The sequence below is a fragment of the Corvus kubaryi genome, unplaced genomic scaffold, assembly GCF_017639235.1.
Source record: "Corvus kubaryi isolate FWS band 111438036 unplaced genomic scaffold, C.kubaryi_AGA036_p1.0 68, whole genome shotgun sequence".
Lineage (NCBI taxonomy): Eukaryota > Metazoa > Chordata > Aves > Passeriformes > Corvidae > Corvus > Corvus kubaryi.
The window spans coordinates 7,252,055-7,273,093 of NW_024582056.1; the positions used below are offsets into that span (position 1 = coordinate 7,252,055).

General features: G+C 39.9%; 1 protein-coding gene across 1 annotated transcript in view; it reads left to right on the plus strand.

The window, feature by feature from the left end:
- The window catches only part of MYO10 (myosin X), a 162,435-nt gene extending 145,070 nt beyond the window's left edge, over positions 1-17,365 (plus strand). The window contains exons 29-41 of the mRNA XM_042048727.1: positions 2,005-2,098; positions 2,858-2,913; positions 4,443-4,585; positions 5,031-5,225; positions 6,314-6,471; positions 7,775-7,898; positions 9,294-9,591; positions 10,317-10,524; positions 11,105-11,241; positions 12,052-12,172; positions 14,639-15,091; positions 15,455-15,646; positions 15,922-17,365. Of these exons, the coding sequence (XP_041904661.1) occupies positions 2,005-2,098; positions 2,858-2,913; positions 4,443-4,585; positions 5,031-5,225; positions 6,314-6,471; positions 7,775-7,898; positions 9,294-9,591; positions 10,317-10,524; positions 11,105-11,241; positions 12,052-12,172; positions 14,639-15,091; positions 15,455-15,646; positions 15,922-16,032 (2,290 nt within the window). The 3' untranslated portion in view covers positions 16,033-17,365. The remainder of the gene's footprint in view (positions 1-2,004; positions 2,099-2,857; positions 2,914-4,442; positions 4,586-5,030; positions 5,226-6,313; positions 6,472-7,774; positions 7,899-9,293; positions 9,592-10,316; positions 10,525-11,104; positions 11,242-12,051; positions 12,173-14,638; positions 15,092-15,454; positions 15,647-15,921) is intronic.
- Positions 17,366-21,039: the final 3,674 nt, after the last annotated feature.

The window sequence follows — 21,039 nt, forward strand, 5'->3', positions numbered from 1 at the left end:
GGCTGTGTTTGATCTGCATCTGCAATTGAAAAAATATTTTGTACCTGGGCTAGATCAGGATCTGGGGTTGCTTTTTGTTCAAATGAAGGGAAAAACCAAGAAAAACACGGCACAGGCCCCCAAAAGATTAATTACTATTTTTGATTGTGGAAATGTATTTGAAGAAAGAAGTAATGCTTCAGTGGGCAGGCATTGCTGAGGGTTTGTTCCTTTGAAATCCCTAGCATGTCTTTTTTCCCTACTTGTGTGTCCTGGGACTCAGCTGAAAGACAAAGGAGGTCCCAAAAGGGAAGAAAGCAAAAGTAAAGTCTGCCTTTGTCGTTTGCAAAGTGCCATGATTCATTTCATTTTCATTGTTTACACAAAGATTAAATGAAATCAGGAAAACTCTGAATTGTTCTTTAAAATCCATCCATAAATTATCACTAAATGTGCATACAGTGCTATGAAGTCTTTTTTTTAAAATTGAAATAGAAGTTTCACATTTAAATACATTTGCAATTCCTGAGCCCAGAAAGGAAAGCTGAATTTAATTTATGGGAATTTTTTAGTAGATGAGGCTTAGTTTTCTTCAGTTTCTTTACTTTCTTCAGCTGGTGGTTCCTCCTCTCTAGATGACAGCTTCCCTCCTTTTTTAGTGGCATTGCCTTACATCCAGCAAAGTGTTAAGCACAGCCTCTCTGTGGGTGTCTGAGTCTTAAAAAAAGAATCAGAACTAAATATGTTCTCATCTGCTTTATGGTCTGGCACTCTCAATCTTTGTTTCTCTTCGTTGCTAGCACTGTTTCTAATAAAATCGTAAGCCGATAAAATGGATTTAGGATATGGCAGCAATGGTACCGTTTGACAGCCTACACAGTTTTTCTCAAGCTATTTTAGGAGCTCCAGAAATGTACATTTTGGGGAACAGTTGGCTTCTGAATGCTGGACTTAAGGAGGCAGCTCTTTAGTGTCCTAGGCATAAATTCCATGACTAAAAGCAATTGCAGGAAAGATAACTCCATATTTAAGACCAGTAGAAACACTGCATGTGTTTCCTCAACCCCGTGGTGGCTGAGGAGCCTCTGCTGGAAAGTGAGGAGTCTGTTTTAAAGGCTGGGCTTTTGAGCCCTTTGAAAACTTGGCCCCAGGTGGTTTTCATTAGAATGGCAAATTCATATCTCAAAGAATGGCATTCAGGAACCTGTTGAACGGGCCAAGATCTGCCCTCAGATTTCAATGGGATTCCTTCAAGCAGTTGAGTTTTATCATATACAAGTGCCAGAAGGATAGAGGTTTCCCAGAAGCAGAAGGTGTGGCTGGAATTAAATCCATCTGCAATTGCTGCTCAGGACTAGGGGCTGAAGCGCTGGAAACCTCTCTGCCACTTTCCCGTTGTGGATATACACAGTACCACTGGAGTGGCACAGATTTGCTCGTCCTTCCAGCAGCTGGATTTTTCAGTGCTCCATAGACAACAAAAACTGTAGAGCTATTTGCTTGGGGGTTTTATTCTTTTTTTCCCTCTCAGTTGTGCTTCTCTCCACAGAGAGCTCAGTGGACTTGGGTGGTCTTTGCAGAATTTTCACTGTAAGAAATTACTACCAGTCATGCTATCAGTGCAGCACAATTTATAATCTGAAGGTTGGGATTCCCATTAAAGGCTTTGTGAGTAGCTAGTAATGTATTTTATTCCAGATGAAATATGTGAATGTTTTACAAAGACTCTCCAAGCACTCAGATGCTTCAGTATGCTTACAGCAGTTTTTCAGAGGTGCCACTTAGTGTACAAGGTACTTGCTGTCAGGAAGAAGGGAATGACACAAGCTTGGACGGGAGATCTGGAGGGGCTTGCTTGCACCCAGTGTTACTTGAACTGACATAAAGCCTTGCTGCCTGTTGACAAAAGGAATCTTAAGCAATTTCAAAAACCTGCAGAACCTGCTAGATCTCTGCAGAACAAAGGTGACAGAAGGCTTGTGCAGAGCCAAAATTTTACTTACACTGCTGCCTTTCTCTCCCCAGCCAGTGGTTCAGTGTACTGAGTCAAGTCCATGCGTCCACAGAGCAGGAGATCCGGGAGATGCATGATGAGCAGGCAAATCCACAGAATGCTGTGGTAAGTACACATCTGAAGAACTTTTCAAACCAAATATTTTTAGAAAACAGGGGCACTGTGGTGGCCACAGCTTCTGAGTCACAGCCTAGTTTCTTTAAATGTGGTGGTAGCTGTGACACTGGCTAGAGCTTCCATGTCCTTGGTCCTGTAGCTGTACAAGGAGAGAGTGTGGCTCTCCCATCATTCACCTTGATGAAAAATGACTGTTGGTTTTGGGAGTGTTTTTTTCTGGTCCACTTCCCTATCACATCACAGTGCATACTTGATTTTGAAATTTTGCAAAGATACTGTTAATGAGTAAATTAAAAACCCAGGAGTTAAAAATTTGAGATTTCTCTGATCCTGCATTTATCATTCTGTACAACATACATTGGTAATTAATGGAATACATTTGGAACCTAATATCAAGCAAAGGAAAACAAAAACTTCTGCTTAATGGCTTTAGAAGTTTGAGAGGGTGCCATTTATATTGGCATGCTGTTTTCAGTGAAAAATTCAAGAATGTTGGAAAGTATAGAAAATAGCAGTTTTTGAGCTGCCTCCATCCTAACTACAAATAATCTTTTACTGGTTCTGTTCATCCAAGTCTCTTAGTTTTCCCCTCAGCAGTTTTAATGATTAAGAGAAACTGATGCCCAGACCTGCAGTTCATTTTGTTGGTCAAAGCTGCTTTTTCTTTCACGTGTCTCTCAGAAGAGTACTGTGAGTAATGTAATAGTGAATGTCTTCCTCATTTTCTGGTTGGATATTTGTTTATAGGGTACACTCGATGTAGGACTAATTGATTCTGTCTGTGCTGCTGACAATCCAGATAGGTAAGTCAGAACCATGCCTGGTGACTTTCTTTTTGTCATTTCTCTAGCCAAAATCAGAGACTTTATGCTTTAGTCTCTGTATTCTACTGGCCAACCATGTATTGATGATTCATTATTGCCTCCCTTTTCATAGTACTAAATACCCCATGTTAAAAGATGGAATAGGAATGATGGTGCATTTTGTGGGGGCTTCAGTAACTTCCATGACACTGCTTCATACATGAGCTCTTCAGCTCCTAAAGTGACCCAATACTGGAAGATTAAATATTTCTTTCATTTCTACGAATAATACTCCTGAAAAAAAGAACAGCTGATTTTTGAGTTCTTTAGTAATGTAGTAGGTAGAAAAATTAATTTTAATTTTTTTTTTCTGTTCTGCTTCTCATTCATGAATGTTGTATTCTTCAGGGATGAAAATTATTTCCCCAGAATAAAAATGTCTTGTAACAAAGAAGAGAGTGTAGCATAAAAACAACAAAAATGTCAGGATATTCTTAGTTCTTGAACTACTAATGGTGTTTTGGGAAATAAAAAGTAAACTGGGTTCAGACTATGACTAGTTTATAAGGTTACTGGATGTGAGGTGTTATTTGAACTGTAGGGCTCACTTCAGTTTCTCCTCATTGTGTACATGTGTAAAACAGCTGGTTTTAAGTTATTGCTTTGTCCTTGGCCTGCCAAAACACTGATACCAGAAGTAACACTGAATTTACAAGCCCCCATTTCATAAACAATACAATACAAATGTCCAAAGCTTTCACAATTTTAAGTTAGCATTTCTCCTGCATTAAGCTAATGCAACAAGTTAAGCATTTCTCTTATATGCATTTTTCACATGGATTTTTTAGTCTTGTGGGGGAATTTTATGTTTTGTTTTGGGGGTTTGCTCCAGGATGAAAAATTAATGATAAAGGGTTAAAGAAAGCGTTGTAGGCTGAGGAACCTGCCTGTCTGATCCAGAGAGCCATCAGCACACTTCACTTGGACTAGTTCTTCATGCTTCAGTGAATCCTGGTGTAGGACTGGGTAAAAGCCAGACTCTCATTAAAAATAGATTGTATTCTCTGTGAATTGGGTTGCACTGCATTAAAAATAAAAGAATCCGTGTTCACATGCTGCTTTACTATAGACCTTTGTATACTGTAGTTTGTTTTAGCTAATGTAGCTACTGAAGCAGACACTCTAAATAGATCTGACCCTGAAACAGTTCTGATTCACATCCAAAGCTGATTAAAGATTGGAAGTTCTTCTCACCGCAGATTTATTTTGAGATATGAAAAATTGCAATTTAATGTAAACTTTCCCACCATTCGTAGCCCTCTCATTTTGGTGTGAATGTAACATAACTGAGTTTTTTCAAATGCTTAATATTTTTCTTTAGGTGATAAATAAATAATGCATTGGAGGTGGACAGTATTTGTCTGAATAGAAAATGCAAACAATGAACAGTTTTTATGGTTATGGGGAGTGAGATAAACAGTAGGTATATTGATTATAAAGGCTGTTTCAATTGTCATTTATTTTCATAGACCAAATTCATTTGTGATCATCACTGCTAATCGTGTTCTTCACTGTAATGCTGACACTCCTGAAGAGATGCATCACTGGATAACCCTGCTCCAGAGGTCAAAGGGGGACACTAGAGTGGAGGGACAAGAATTCATTGTGAGGGGTAAGAACTGACTGGGCAGTAAAAAGTAAATAACATCCATTATGCTTTGAAGAGATTGTTCCCACAATACAATGTGGGTAATATGCCAACATGGTTAGTGTTGCAGCCTCATCTTTGTGTGGTGGAGTTTACTCACAAATTAATTCAGCTGAAATTATATTCTTGCTGTGCCATGTAAGAAAACACTGTAATGATGACAAAAGTGTTTTTGTAAGATGACAGAATAATTCTTCTAGTAAAACATCAAAATTGAAAGGTTCTCATTAATTTTATCTTTATAATTTCATTGTTTGGGAATTTTACTTGATGTTGTTTAATATGTGAGCTTATCAATTCACACAATGTTTTTGTTGTTGTTGAAAGTATACAACCAACTTTTAGCAACCTACTTTTGTCCAACTCTGTTCAAGAAAAAGAAGTGTGATTCAAATTGTGTCCTTAACAGGATGGCTACACAAGGAAGTAAAGAACAACCCAAAGATGTCCTCATTAAAACTAAAGAAGCGTTGGTTTGTTTTGACACACAACTCTTTGGACTACTACAAGAGTTCGGAGAAAAATGCTTTGAAATTGGGTACACTGGTCCTGAACAGCCTCTGCTCAGTGGTCCCACCTGATGAAAAAATCTTCAAAGAAACAGGTAATTGTTTGCTCTTGTTCAAGTATGCCTTCTGTCCTTGTAGCTAGTAATGCAAGAAACAATGCATAAGAATATTTTAAATGGATTATTATGGGTGCAGTTCCATGAACAAATGGGTTCCAAGTCACTGAAGTGTTCTACAGGGTGTTACTGGGTGAAAAAACAAAAGTAGTGTATGGAAGAGTAAAATTTGTTCTCACCAACATTCAAATTATCGCAGACTGACACTGCTACCAACTTGGTGTGAACACTTGTGCTTACCATCAAAGACCTGGGGAGAGACATAGGTAGCACTCTCCTCGTACCTTATTTTTTGTGCTGAGGAACTCTTGAGGGCCAACATTGGTGGAGCAGGTATAGGGAGATCCAGAATTAGAGTCCAGTTTGTGGTAACCTACATATTACACCTGAGTCAGCTCCACTGTGCACTTTCAAAACTGGTTTTCAACTCGGAAGCGTCTGTTTGCAAATGAGAAGTGACTGTTGACAGTCCTGTATTATCACATTGGGGTCACTGACACTTCAAAGAGGCTTTCACTAGTGAAAGATGAAACACATTTCCTTTTATTGGATCTGTTTCATAAAAAGCCTATACAATGATGCAGAGAGAGAATTTGAACTGAAATGCTCTTTCTATCATAGTTTCCACTTCATTGGTGTAAAATTAATGACAGACGAGGTAGTTTGTGCTTTGTACCTGTTTGTACATATGCCACAGACTATGAAAGACTCCTGAGTGAAAAGCAAGTCTGTCTCAGATATTCCTGTCACAGGACTGGAGAAGTAGGGCCCACAAGCTACAGTGGAGCTAACAGTACTCTACAGTATTAACAGCGTTGTCTTGCAGTCATTTTTACTAAGATTACTGGGTAAAACAGGAGGCTGCATGATGCATAGTTGTAGTCTGAGGCTGCTCCTAGGCTTCTTTAAAGGAGAAAATCTCCTTTAATACCACAGTATCTGTATTATGATACTTAATAACTCGTACAGCTATAGTTCCTGAAAGACTGCCAGCATGATCTGGGATGCAGCAGTGGGTGTGTGCTGGGCTGCAGCTTGCATGCTGACCAGTTTTGCTGTTGTGCCAGGTTACTGGAACGTGACCGTGTACGGACGCAAACACTGTTACCGTCTCTATACGAAATTGCTTAATGAGGCGACCCGCTGGTCAAGTGCCATCCAGAACGTGATTGACACAAAGGCACCCATTGATACTCCAACTCAGCAGCTTATTCAGGATATTAAGGTGGGCATAAGCAGGATGGCGTGGGGTGAGAAAGAACGGTTGCTTAAATCTTTATTTTGGCTTTGCCATATTGGGTAATAAAGCAGAAAATTATGTTTTAATTACACGGTGACATGGACTAAAATTGTGAAACCTGAATGTACTCTCTGACCTGATAAAGGAATTTCTGTCTAAACAGTAGAAGAGCAAACTTTGAAGTGCAGCTTGGAGGGCAAGAGGGATAACTTTTTTCCATTAAAACAGTAACAAGTTTTACTGGTTTGTGTAACTTGACAGACATGGCTACACCTGGCAGTAGAGCGCAGTGTGCAGGTTGATGAGTTAGCAGACGTGTTTGACTCTGTCCACAGTGAGCAGCACACCAGGATGTGGACTAGACAGCTCCTCTGGGGTTTTTTTTGTCATTTTGGTTCTTTTCTTTTTTTATGATAGCATGGGTTAAGCACCTCATACCTCTGTGTGATGAGAAAAATACTCATTTCATGCTCACCGTTTATGGTCTCATTGGAGACAGTGCATGCACAGCCAGAGAATGTCCTTCTGCAGCTTTTTGCTAATGTGCATTTAGGAGAGAGGATGATGATTCTCACAAGAGATCAAAGAAATAGGCAAGAGGGGAGAACTGTTACTGACCTTCTCCCTTAGAGTGCCACCCCTTCTCTCATGGAAAAGACATACTAAGTCCTTGGTTCCAAGACTGTGAATGCTGTTTCTCAGAGCAGGAGAAATATATGGAAGTTCAGGACTGCTGGAAGACAGTGGTCACACATCTGTCAAACTTGGCCTAAGAGGAACAGTAAGAGCAGTATTTGGATGTTGGACTGGGTGTATCAGGTTTACAGCAGCACTTTTTCTGGACTGTTTTGTTTGGTAGCTCCTGCAATTTCTAACTGAAAGGCCAATTAGTTATGCTGGAGAAGTACTTTTAAATAAATCTTGAATACAGATGTCATAATTCCCATTACGAATTATTGGAGTAAAAATGAAGATAAAATGAAAACACACTTCAAAAATTGTTATGATACTTCACACTACTTATGATTTTGGTGTCCTGCAGCTCTGCTGTAGTTTGGTTTTTTACGGCACAGATAAAACAAGCCCATCCAAGGCCTGAGGTTGGCAGGTACTAAGCATTCATAGCCCACAGCATGCCACGGCAGCCACAGCACCCACAAGTGCATTTAGCACCAAATAGTGTTGGTAACACCGATTGCTTAGTTTTTTACTACCAACCTAAGGGCACAAAGCATTGCATTATTCTAAAGCTGGACCCCAAATCCTGTTTTTTTTCTCACCCCAATAGGAAAACTGCCTGAATGCTGATGTGGTTGAACAGATTTATAAGAGGAATCCTATTCTCCGTTACACTCATCATCCATTGCACTCACCATTACTGCCACTGCCATATGGGGACATCAATCTAAACTGTAAGTTTTCCAATAATAGAACCACTTTTCCTTATGAAAGACTAAACCAGGGTTTAGTTTTTTTAAGTCTACAGTGAAGTAATGGTAGGCAAAATACATGTTTATAATACAAATAGACAAGTTTCCCCGTGCTCTTTTGAGAATAGCAGTTTGCCTAGCATAGAGCCATGGGCTTGTGGTGTCCCTGCAAGAGCGTTACAGAAGGGAAGGTTGCTATTGCTTTCAGCAACACAGCTAAGAAGACTGAGTTTGAAAAGTCTTGCACTGAAATAAGCAGCTAAACCTGATTCATTCAGTCTCCTTGAATCATATTCTCCTCCTCCAATTATTGTTGCTTCCTACCCCATGTGGGAACCTGCAGCAGCCACAGCTTCCAATTAACAGATGTACGTTTTATCAGATGTGATAGGAATCCTTATTTATGGGAAAAAACATTTATGAGTGTACATGGTTTTAAAAAGTAATGCTTGTTTAGTCCTGAAATGAGTGTAATCATCTCTTTTAATATTCTTTATTCAAGCACTAATTTAGAAGTCTCTTTTGAATGAATGGTTCAGAACTATTGATGATTGCGAACTTGGTGTTCTTAAAAAGGATTTGGTTAATTTATTTTGCAACTGCATATTAAACAAAGTATTACTCAGACCACAAGTTTCATCCGTGGGAGGAGGGTGGGAGGTTAATATGGAGTGTGATATGGGACTTCAGCAGTGTGACTTGCTCAGGAAAAAAGACTATCCATCACAAAAAATTGTTAAGGCCAACAGCAGGTCTGGAGGCTTCGCAGACCTTAATTTGGACATGGTTAACTTCTATTCGTGAGAAAAGCCCGTGAGAAGAAAAGCAATTAGTTTTTACCCATGAGAATGTAGTATCAACAGAAGCAAGAAAGTTAAACAATAGAAGGAGAAAAACAGCAACATATCTGCACCTGTTATTTTTCTGAATGCTTGAATGCTTATGCCACAGGTAGCCAATGACAATATGTTATAGTTAATAATGGCCAATGAGTCTTTTGTGGTAGTTTAGCAGCCAATGAATATGTAACACAAATGACAACATACAAAAGGTGTATAAAAGAGGCTGCTTTGTTTAATAAATGGTTTTTTGCCCTTTGTCCGAGGCACTGTCTGTGTCTGTTGTGACCGCCCCAAGAGTGACAAAAAATGATCAATCAAGATACACCTTTTAAATTATTAAATTTGAAACAAATCTCAATAGCAAAATAGCTCATAAAATGAGTTTGCATCATACATTTGAAGTGGAAAATAGAGATTCTAATATCCTGCATAACAAGGGTGTCAGAGTAGCATTAGGCAATTTCCACATTAAGCCTGAGTGCTTTTTCTTTCATATCTCAATCTAAGCTCATCTCTCCTAATATTTCTTTTGCAGTGCTGAAAGACAAAGGCTACACAACTCTGCAGGATGAAGCCATCAAGATATTTAATTCTTTACAGCAGCTGGAGTCTATGTCTGATCCCATCCCTATAATCCAAGGTATCCTCCAAACAGGACATGATTTACGACCTCTCCGAGATGAGCTCTACTGTCAGCTCATCAAGCAAACCAATAAAGTGCCTAACCCTGGGAGCGTGGGGAACCTCTATAGCTGGCAAATACTCACCTGCATGAGTTGCACATTTCTGCCTAGTCGCAGCATCCTCAAATATCTCAAGTTTCATCTCAAAAGGTAAGAACCTTTGAACTATTAAAGCATCACAACTTGTACCAGTATTTAGACATCTAGAAGCGAGACTTGAAGATGTATTCCCTTAGCAAACTAGCTATACCACTACACTATGCCAAATAATGAATCTAAAAAGAAAATGCTGTAGGAATAGTGTGTATGAGTTGGTCATATGGATGCAATTGCACTCATTTGAAGAATCAAGCAAAATGCCACAAAGTTGAATGCACAATTGGTTAATGTTGGCAAAAGGGGCACTTCCTGTAACTGTATAAACTTAAACAACTTGCAGCCTATACCCCCATTCTCAACAGTCCAAACCAACCTGTTAAAAATTCTTCATCCCACTTACCTTAATTTTATGAGGTATGCATTATGCACATAAAAGAACAGTATCATATTTAAAGATGTATTTGAGGTACAAACTTATGATCGCAAATCTAATGTTAAAGTATTAGTGAACATTAAATAATAATAAATCATTGTTGGCAGTTCAGCATTAACCAGAATGTGGAGTTCCTTTTGCTGTGATGCAATGGAAGAATGCAGAGTGTGTCATTAGGAAAGTTAGTCCACCAACAAACTCAGTAATTTAAAAGCTTTGTCTGTACTTGGAGCATGTCAATTAAAGAGTGTACTGGATACAGAAATAGTCCCAGGGGAAAAAAATTCTCAAATAAGCAAGCTTCACAGACTGGCAGCTTAAAGTAATAAACTTTGTCTCACAGGGTTCGTGACCAGTTTCCAGGAACTGAAATGGAGAAATACGCACTTTTTACTTATGAATCTCTGAAGAAAACCAAATGCAGAGAGTTTGTGCCATCGCGGGATGAAATAGAAGCACTGATTGGCAGGCAGGAGATGACATCCACAGTTTATTGCCATGGTGGGGGCTCCTGTAAGATTACAATCAACTCACACACTACAGCTGGAGAGGTGAGAGGTGGTGACAAAATGTCTCTGGAGCAAGATCAGTGTGCCCCTTTATGTGCCAGTCCAAGGCAGCAGTAGTGTTGCACTTTGGAAGTACTGGGGCTTTCTCTGCCAGTGTCTCCTTTCCGGGAAGGAAAGGCTTGCAGTGCTGTCCCTCCCTGCAGTATGTTCTGGAGAAGTCTCTGCTATAAAAACTGTCTTTGTGCTGCAGAGGATTACCCAACTGTAGTTCCTTCTTACAGGAGGAATTACAGGAAAGACTAAGCAATTAGGCAGAGGGCATTATTGGAGTAACTTTAGTAGACATTGGTGTGTATGAGAGCCAAGCTGCTTCCTAAAACTGGAAGATTCACGCTGAGTTGGCAAAATACAGGTGTTTTATCTGGCCAGGAGATAGCACATACATATTCTGAAAGAATAAAAATTACAGTGGAATTTGACAATTAATAAGGCTGATGAGGACAAGTTAATAACATTTTTAGCCTAATGCAAAACCTAGCTCTAATTTTTTTCTAAGTATCTGTCTTACTCTGTGATACTGCTTTTCCATGCTATGGTTTTTTCATGTGCTGTTTTTCATTAGGTGGTTGAAAAGTTAATTCGTGGCTTGGCCATGGAGGATAGCAGAAATATGTTTGCTTTGTTTGAATACAATGGAACTACTGATAAAGCAATTGAAAGCAGAACCATTGTCGCTGATGTCTTGGCAAAGTTTGAAAAGTGAGTGTACCTCTCAGTCTCTCTTCACGCTAATAAGTAGCAATTAAATAAATTTCCAATGTCAGTAATGCTGAATTTTCTCTTTCACTTGCTTGTTTGTGGTGATGCAGCTGAATTACACACATGGCATTTCTGGAACAAAAGGATCTTTTTTTTTTTTTTTCTTAAAAGACTTAATAGCCACCTATACACTTGTGTTGGTTTTCCTCTGTCCTGACATCAGTAGAGTAATATTTCTCATCACTATTTCCACATTTTCTTTTCCACTATTACAAATTTTTCCACCATTACTGCCATTGTGGATGTGAGAACTGACCTCCAGGCAGTCACTGCCATTCCAACTGTTATCTAAGTTCACATGGAAATCGCCACAATATCACAACATTTCTCTTACCAGTAAAATTGAAACCATCCATAGCACTGTAGTAAGAAAATGTAATACAAGCCTAAATACCTGTTTATCATCCTTATGTAGTATGCATGGCAATCAGCACCCTTTATCCAGAAAAGGGGAAAAAATGAATGTTTTAAGTGTTGTGCACTTATGTTTTATAACAGGACTTAATAATGTTGCTCTATTAACACCTGACTTATCTAAAAATCAAAGTTTACTAAGAGAATATGAGTTAAAAACAGTTGACTTGAGAACTGAACATTTGTAAGTCCTTGATTTTGCTGTAGGCTCCAAATACACAGACACACATAGAGCAAAATTCAGCTGATGCCTTGCTTAGATTCTGCAGGTGGCAATTTAGAAAATAGTTTGATTTCACAGATCTGATCTCTCTCCCTCTTTACACAACCGTGTAGGCTTGCTGCCACTGCTGAAGTTGGGGAGATGCACTGGAAGTTCTACTTCAAGCTCTACTGCTTCCTGGACACGGAAAACGTCCCAAAAGATAGTGTGGAATTTGCCTTTATGTTTGAGCAGGTAAAGGACAAAGGTTCTGTTTTGAGGCACTTCTAAGAAGAGGAAAAAAAGCAAGAGGTCCAGGCAGCACAGAGAGAGTTTTGATTTTGATTCTGTTCAACTAAATGCACTACTACTCAAGCATCAAGGGCAAAGGAAGCAGTTCAGTGGTCAAAATAGGCCTATCCTGACATAAGTGAAGCACAGATGATTTCTCTAGTGTTACGTTTCTTACTTCTGCATTACTTGCCAATTGCTTTCTGTACAGTGGTAGAAAAATGGATAACTGGGTCTAAGCTGCATAAGCAAGAATAATACTTGTTTTTAATTTTCCTCTTCTTAAACCATTTTCTGAAGAAATTGTAAGAAATAAAGTGAAAAAAAGTATAAGTGGCAACAAATTAATTAGTAAAAGACTCGTGCTGGCAACTGTACAGAACTAATTGAGCAATAGCCTTTTATCTTTCCAAAAACTGATTGTTTCATAGGTACCATAGTATAATCAGTCCAGTCTCAGCAGTAACTCTAAGACATCTCTGATGAACAGAAATCCACTTAATGGACGTGCTGAGCTCAGAATGAAGCTATATTACAAAACATAAAACAAGTTAAATTGATTTATAATGAAAATTAAATGCATCAGCAGCTGGATTTCCATTATAACAATCCCTGTAGTTACACAGAAACTCACTGATGGCACTTATTACTGTTGATTGACCTTCTCCTGTTCTACTATATTGCAAATGATTAAAAATTCTTCCAGCAGTCACCTTCTTTCAGGTGGGCACTAGACACAGATAAAGATTTCTGTATAAGGTTAAGATTTCTGTTTTCTGGCTCTTTACAATGCCAAGACACTGACATTCTGTTGGTGAGCAAGACGGATGCAATCAAGAACTGACATACCTCAATTTTCATACATATGAAGGGTTTTCCCCTTCTACATCTTCCCTGCAATGGAGTATTTCTTCCTTGTTCAGTTTAGGCTTTAAGGCACCCTATTACATCACCACTCTACCAAAAGTCTCCTTCCAGAGCCTACTACTGTCGCTCAGCCCAAAACTGCTTATTGTTGGCTGAAGGATCTGGGCAATAGGTTGCCTTAGAAACACAGCCATTCTGTCTGTCTGTTGTTACCTCTAGAAGAGTCATCCAGTGCCTCTCTCTGGGATGAAGTTCAAACAGCAAGAAGAAAATCTATGAGAACTCTGCATCCAATCTGCTACGTTACATTATTGGCTTAAGAGGCAGATTCAGGCAATTTTCTGTGAGCAGCTACAACAAGCACATTTGCTGAAACAGATTGTTTTCACACAGCATTCTGTGCTGAGTAGTGTTTAGCCAAATACTTTATGTCTTGCCAAAACCAGTAGTATTTGTTATAAAGCATGACATTCAATCCCTACCAGCAATATTACAGCAATACTTTGAAGAGGTAACATACATTCTAACATCAATTCTGTTCTATTTTTTCTAATTATCTGCTTTTGATGTCAGTCATCAACTTTTTTCAGACAATTATGAAAATTCCCTTTTGTCATCAATTTTAATTCTGCAGTCTCCATTATTTTAAAGTCTCAATCCTTTAATAATCATAAGGCGCTGAAGAAAATCTTTTAGTTCTTCTTCCTCATTAAAATATTGGCCTTCCATTTCTAAAAGACAGCTCTTTCTTCTGCACGTGTACAATCTCAAGTAAACCATTTTGCATGTCTAAAGGCACATTTTGTACACCTAAACTAACTAGTTGTTACTTAACTGTGAATTATCTCTGTGTGTTTACTAAACTTGCAATTCCTGGATCTCCAGACACGATGTGTGTTTGTTTCCTCTACTACTGTCATATGAAAGAAAACACCTAGCTGCTGCACATTTCCACAGGTTTGAATGAGTTTGCAGAGAGCTGGGATTTTGGAGAATCTTCTTGGTTCAGAATCTCATCCCTGATGCTACAGAGCACTGCAATACGTTGACATTGTACTAACTTGATTTGGGATCCATTGAAGATTTATTGTTTCCCCTCAGTAAAATTACAAAGCTGTCCTAGAGCTTGGCTTGTTTGGCCAGAAACATCCGTTTTCACAGCTAGATTATTGATAGCAGTGAGCAAAACTAGAGACCCGTTTCTTCCTAATGCCCTTGAACACAGAGTTTCTCCTCAATCAGATGTTTAGATCCTGTTTTCTCCCCTTTACATTTTATTTTCCTTTTTCATAGTTCAGTTACTCTTAGTTACGGGAGCTCACTAAAAGCTGTCCTAGTAAAAGTAATTCCCATTTAGCAGGTTCCTCAGTTGCCTTGCAGTTCTTCTGGTAAACCCAGTCTTATCCAGCTTAAATTAGCCAAGAGATTTACCCCATTTGATTTATTTAATGGATCATTTATTTCAGGTCCTGAATTTGCCTGAGAGTAAATCTACTCCCCTTGTTTTCTCATATTTCTTTCAAAGGCTGCTTTATAAAAAGCTACCTTTTTTCCCCTTGGCAGGCTCACGAAGCAGTGATTAAAGGACATTATCCTGCTCCTGAGGAAACCCTCCAGGTCCTTGCAGCTTTGCGCCTTCAGTACCTTCAGGGAGATTACAGTGTGCACACCACCATACCAGAACTGGAGGAAGTCTATCCCTTGCAAAAGCTGAAGTCTAGGATTACACAGTCTACCAAAACATTTACTGTGTCAGAGAAGGCCGAGAAGAAACGAGCCAGCTTTCTTGAAGGAACACTGCGGAGGAGTTTCCGCAGTGGCTCTGTCAGCAAACAGAAGGTTGAGGAGGATCAGATGTTAGACATGTGGGTCAAAGAGGAAATCTCAGCTTCCAGGACTAGTATTATTGACAAATGGAAAAAACTCCAGAGGATGAATCAGGAGCAGGCCATGGCAAAGTACATGGCTTTGATTAAGGAATGGCCTGGCTATGGTTCAACACTCTTTGACGTAGAGGTAAGACCGTATGAACATTCAAACTACTTACACTGTATAGGTGATGATTTCACCCCAGAGCAGTGAAACCATAAATACATTATCACAATGCTCAGACAGCTGATGTAATAAACTTTGAGCTATTAAAAGCCTACTCCCATTAGCAAGCACTGTAGCTATTTAAATCCACCAGTTAACCATAAAATAGAGGGACAGAATGCTGTCCTGATGGGTTGCAAACAAGTATACGAAGTGTAAAAGGCTACATTCAAAAAGGGACAAGCGATATGCACTTTTTAACAAGTGGTTACAGACAACACCAACAGTAAGTGTTGTGTGACTCCTGCTGTTCCCCTTGCTGTTAATTTACATTTTTTTCTCTAGTGTAAAGAAGGGGGATTCCCACAGGAGTTGTGGCTTGGAGTCAGTGCCGATGCAGTTTCTGTCTACAAGCGTGGGGAAGGAAGGCCTCTGGAGGTGTTTCAGTATGAACATATCTTGTCATTTGGTGCTCCACTTGCCAACACCTACAAGATTGTGGTGGATGAAAGAGAACTGCTTTTTGAAACTAGTGAGGTAAGAGCCAAGGTAGTTTTGTTATTGTGGCCTTCCTGTTCTGATAGCCAGGCCACTTTAGTAATTCAAGTAATGGCTGCAAATGTCAGAGATTTGTTCAAGATCCTTGTAAAGGGAAGACAGAATGACATGGGTAGAAGTGCTGAGTATTTTTATTTGTTTAACTGCAAAAGGGCTTCGTTGAAAGCTTGATAGTTTTATATTGTTAGTGTCCAAAGAAATTCATTCACATACTGTTACCTTACTAAGAACTGTGCTCTTCATGCTCTTGGCAGGTGGTTGACATTGCAAAGCTGATGAAAGCTTACATCAGTATGATCGTGAAAAAACGCTACAGCACCTCCCGATCCGTGAGTAGTCATGGAAGTCAGGGCAGCTCCAGGTGAAAACAACACCAGTTCTACTGCACCCTAAATAGAATCTATCACTCCTTGGCCTCAGAACAACCTGGGGACATTGATCACCTTTGTTGACAAGCTAACCAAGAACCAGAGTTTCAATGGAGAATATCTTCAAACAATGTTTTAGAGAGACCACAGGGGGGCAGGGGAAAATCGGCTGAAATAGTCACATACTAGAACTGCTGGCTCATTCAAAACTTTCCAAAGCATTATTACCTTCAGTTGATACAACAAATGCCTTAAGACTCGATCCACTGCAATACAAGCAGTAATAAGTGCCTTACAATATTAAGCCTAACTTGTATTGTCCTAAAATTGCTGATAAAAGTCAAGAGGATTTCCTTTGTCCTTTCAGAACACTGAAAACAAAGTTATTATTCATCCATTCTGCACTAATCTACTGGCCTGTATACAGGTGGGAAGGGGGAGGGAAGAAGAGCAAGGTATATTTTTTTGGAGTGCTGCTGGCAGCCTTCCTGATGGACACCAACACTTTGTTTCCCCTTGCTTCCGTGGATGTGCACGTTGTGCATGCATATTTGAGCTGTCAGTAAAACTTGACAAATTTTATTCTGTATTTCACAAGTCTTTTGAAGCAAAGGGAATAAGTATGTGCAATGGTGTAAACAGTCTTTCTGTACATTTTAATAGTTCAGAGTTATAGTTGTTACAGTTGTATGGTTACTTTATAAGCAGTTTTATTAACAAGTAAATTCCAAAATTTTCATACATTGATTTTACTATTGCAAATATGTATTACCGTATACGTAGCAGAAGTCTGCATTCTGTATCTGCTGTATGATAAAGAGAGATGTAGCTGAGAATATTTATAGACTACCCTAATATGGAAATACAGTTATCAGTTCAATTCTCCATAATGTCAGCTTAAGTTTTTAAATATTAATTTTTTCTTTGAAACACATCACTGTTTTATACTTCTGGCTGGACTCTTCAACCCAGACTGACTGCCAAAGGCCAGAGCCCTTCAGAGATGACTAGAGAACGCAACATTATGCAATGCAACTGCTTAAATACAGTTCTCTATTTTACCTGGTTGCCTGATGAAGGTTCTTGACAGTACCCTGTAAATAAATTGGGGAATATCAGCTAATAATGATTTGATTTTGGACTTTTATTTTTGTACAGAAATACTGTAATATAAGGCAAAACTTTGTTCAAAGGTATCTTTTTGTCCACAGCAAAAAAAAAAGAAAAAAAGAAACCTGAAAAACCTTACTGTTGTTAAAAACCTCAGCCTTTAAGGAATCATGCCTACTTACTGGGAAAAAAAGTCCAGCAATAAAGAAAATATATGTAATGTGCTCTGTTTCTATTTCATACTGAGTCAAACTTGCAACAAAACTCTAATTTCATCTGTCTTCTCAGGAGTCAAGCCTACAGCACAGGCTACATAGACGTGTGTGTGTGTGTGTGCTTTTGCTTGGAAAGGTGCATGTGCTGCGTGTTGTTCTGGGGCAGGTGCCCCTGTCCATGCAGTGTGTCTTTCTATGACATAGAGGGAAGGACTGCTGAGCAATGCCATGCCACAGGGAATGTGCAAGTAAAGCTTTTGCTATTTATGTAGCCCTGGTGAAAGATGGCATGTTCTTATTAGCCAGCCACATCACGGCAGTGCAGCATGCACTGCCCTCATAGTGTACATAGCCTTTGTAGACTACAAGGCTTGCTCTGAGAAATTCTCCACCCTCCTCCCACTGCCAGATACTTTCAGTTGCTCCATCTGTGACACCACCCCTCCGTCCCTAAAGGCTGGCTAAATCACACTACTAAGAAGACAAGAATGAAAGAAACTATAACTTCAGTATGCATAGTTACACACACACACAGAGTATTTGAGACTGACTTTTTTGTGTTTTTATTTTTCCCATATGCAAGTTGTTTAGAAAGAATTTAGCTGCTCCTATCAGGGCATCCTTGGAATGAAACAATTTATACATTTCAGCCAGCACAGCAAAAAAGTTCAATTTTGCCTATGTGTAAACATGCTCAGAGAAGTCCCTGCACATCATCATAATCAGTAATTGGTAAGAAACCCCTGGTGACAGTCTTGTACAGGGTCACAGTCTTGAGAAGCAGACACCACTACCTGATTCATTTGCCTGCTGACTGACTTCTGGATGCTCTCAACCATTAGGAGGGATGTTTGCTCTTGGTCAGTACACAGAAGTGCCTGTCACTACATCACTGTAATTAAGAGCTTCTCTTCATTCTTGCCAAGTCTATCAACCTGCCATGCAAATCTTAGTCCAATTACTGTTACTCAGGCAAAGAAAAAAAAAAGATAACTGTCGATACTCAACAGAAAGAACACACAGATTACCAAAATAAATACAACATAATAGACACACCTGGGTTTGGAAGTGAGAATGCCTGTCCGTGCACTTGGAGCTGGCCCCAGTTGTGGTACTGTCACTCATTCCCCTCTGGAAGATCTGTCACCCCCAGGTGGTTGCACCAACTCTGTCAAAAACCCTCTGGGAGCACACACACCCTTGGACTGCACCTGGTGGAATACAGCCACACCAAGGAGAGCCCAGGAGCCAGCCAGGCACCCTGCAAGAGCACAAGGCTGGGCAGAAACTGTGCAGTCAGGCCTGGGAACAGTGTCAGCTTCAATGGAAATAAAATTGTATAGCTTCATCTTAGTATGCCCTTATATCATAAAATTGCAGAATGGTTTGGGTTGGAAGGGGTCTTAAAGATCATTTTGTTCGAACCCCCTTGCTGTGGGCAGGGACACCTTCCACTAGACCAGGTTGCTCAGAGCTCTATCCAGTCTGGCCTTGAACACTTCCAGATATGGGGCATCCACAGCTTCTCTGGGCAGCCTGTTCCAGTGTCTCACCACTCCCACAGTAAATTTCTAATATCTAATCTAAGCCTGCCCTCTCTCAGTTTGAAGCGATTCCCCCTTGTTCTATCATTACATGGCCTTGTAAAAACTCCTGCTCCAGCTCTCTTGTAGTCCCCTTTAGGTACTGGAAGGCTGCCCTAAAGCCTCCCTGGAGCCTTTACCAGGTGGAACAACCACAACTCTCCCAGCCTGTCTTCATAAAAGAGGTGCTCCATCCCTCTAATCATCTTTGTGGCCCTCCTCTGGACTTAGCTGGCCATGCCTTTATTCCTCCTACATCTTCAGGCTTCCGTCTAGCACTTTCCCTGTGCCTCATAATACAATACATCCATTTGTCAGGGTGCCAGAATTCTTAATAAACTTAATTACAGAAGCTATGCAGAGGAAATTGCTTCACCCCAGAAGTGTTGCATCAGAAAGCTGGGTTTCAAGCCCCACGTTTCGGAGGCATTACACGTACTCACAGGTCTGCACCAGCACAAATGCCCAACACAGGCACGCTACAGCACTGCCAGTCATGCTGGCCCAAGTCCATTTTACAGAAACATGGCCAGAACAGCGTCAGCTTTTTCAATGCTGACAGACTATTTCTCAGAACACATGCACTCCACATCATTTGCGGCTCTGTGAAGTAATAACAAAAGGGTACCAACCACATATGACAGCACTGTCCTGAATAAAACTAATTCTTTGTGGAGCCCAGTCCTGGAAAGTCACTGCATTTCACTCCACAACCTGCCATAACATCACAACAGACAGGAGGCCTTTGGTGCAATACAAGAACTCCCCGTGTCACAGCAGCCCTGAGAAGCCAGCAGAAGAGGGCAGCAGCGATCCAAGGAAGTGAACTATACAGCGAGTGGTTTCACCTGTAGTATGAATTTACCTGGTCTTTATCAAGAGGTTGGGGTAGGAGAAGGAACAGGGAGGAATCTTCTCATTATTCTTGCTCTCCACCTGTCACAAAAAACTGTCTCAGGTCGCTCAAAGAATCACCAGCTAATAAGTACCAGCAAAAGCGGGTTTAATATTAAAGTATGACAAAATTAGTTTAAAGGTTTGCCCTACTACTTACTATGTGGTTAAAGCACACAGAGAAAAATCGAACTAAAATATTAAATCAATCAATCTAAACCTAGAATCAACCAAAAGTAATCTGCATGGAGGCTGGGGATGGAAAAAGGGTAAGAATGAGAAAGGGTAAGGATAAAAAGGAGTGAGGGAGACCACCCATTGAGTCACAAGGTTCACAGTGGACCCCTTTGCCAAGTTTAGTCTCAGACATGACCAGTGGTTTTGTCCTAAAGGTTTAAACAGCATTTAAACGTAACAGCACTTAATTGGTAACCTAATTTAAACAATTTAACAAAAGATTCTACAGGATTTACTACAGGCATGGCAGTAACTCACAGGCCTAACTTACTTACTAATCTAACATATTTAAGAATCTAAGAGACCAATATTCATAGTACATTTGCAGTATTTCCGCATCCATGCTAGCACAATCAGATGTCTAGGTACAGTGCCAGTATCCAGTTTTCTCTAGCTGGGCATTACTTAGCCCCTCCTCATTAGGAACTTCTCAGTTCACTAAACCTAACATTGCACCCATGTGTCCTTTCCACAGATTGCCACAAAGAATTTCTACATTTTGCCCTCAAATGAAATTACCGCTTTAGTACTGACCCTTGCCAAATCACAGATACATAACCTGCCCTCATCTAGCCTTTGCTGTGGAGACCACTCTTTGTAGCACTCTCCCTGGAAGCAGGTGGGGGTGCACTTCTGGCTACTTAGACAGCAAACATTCTCCATGCTCAACTGCTGTCAGTTTTCCATGTCCCACACTTCTTCCCACTTGGAGAATCTTGATCTCTTGAACTACAGCTTCTAAACCATGCACAATGCCAAACATCAACTCCTGACAGATCACTCACATAGCTGCATCTAAAAAGTAACTTCATAAAGTCAATAATCAAATGCATCTAATTCCTTTTCACAATATTTAAGGCCTCATACAGTTTCACAACAGTACTAATGTTTTCACTTAGATCACTCTTTCTACAAATATGGCCAAAATGTCCAAACTTGCTGATTAACAGTGATTTTGATTCTTC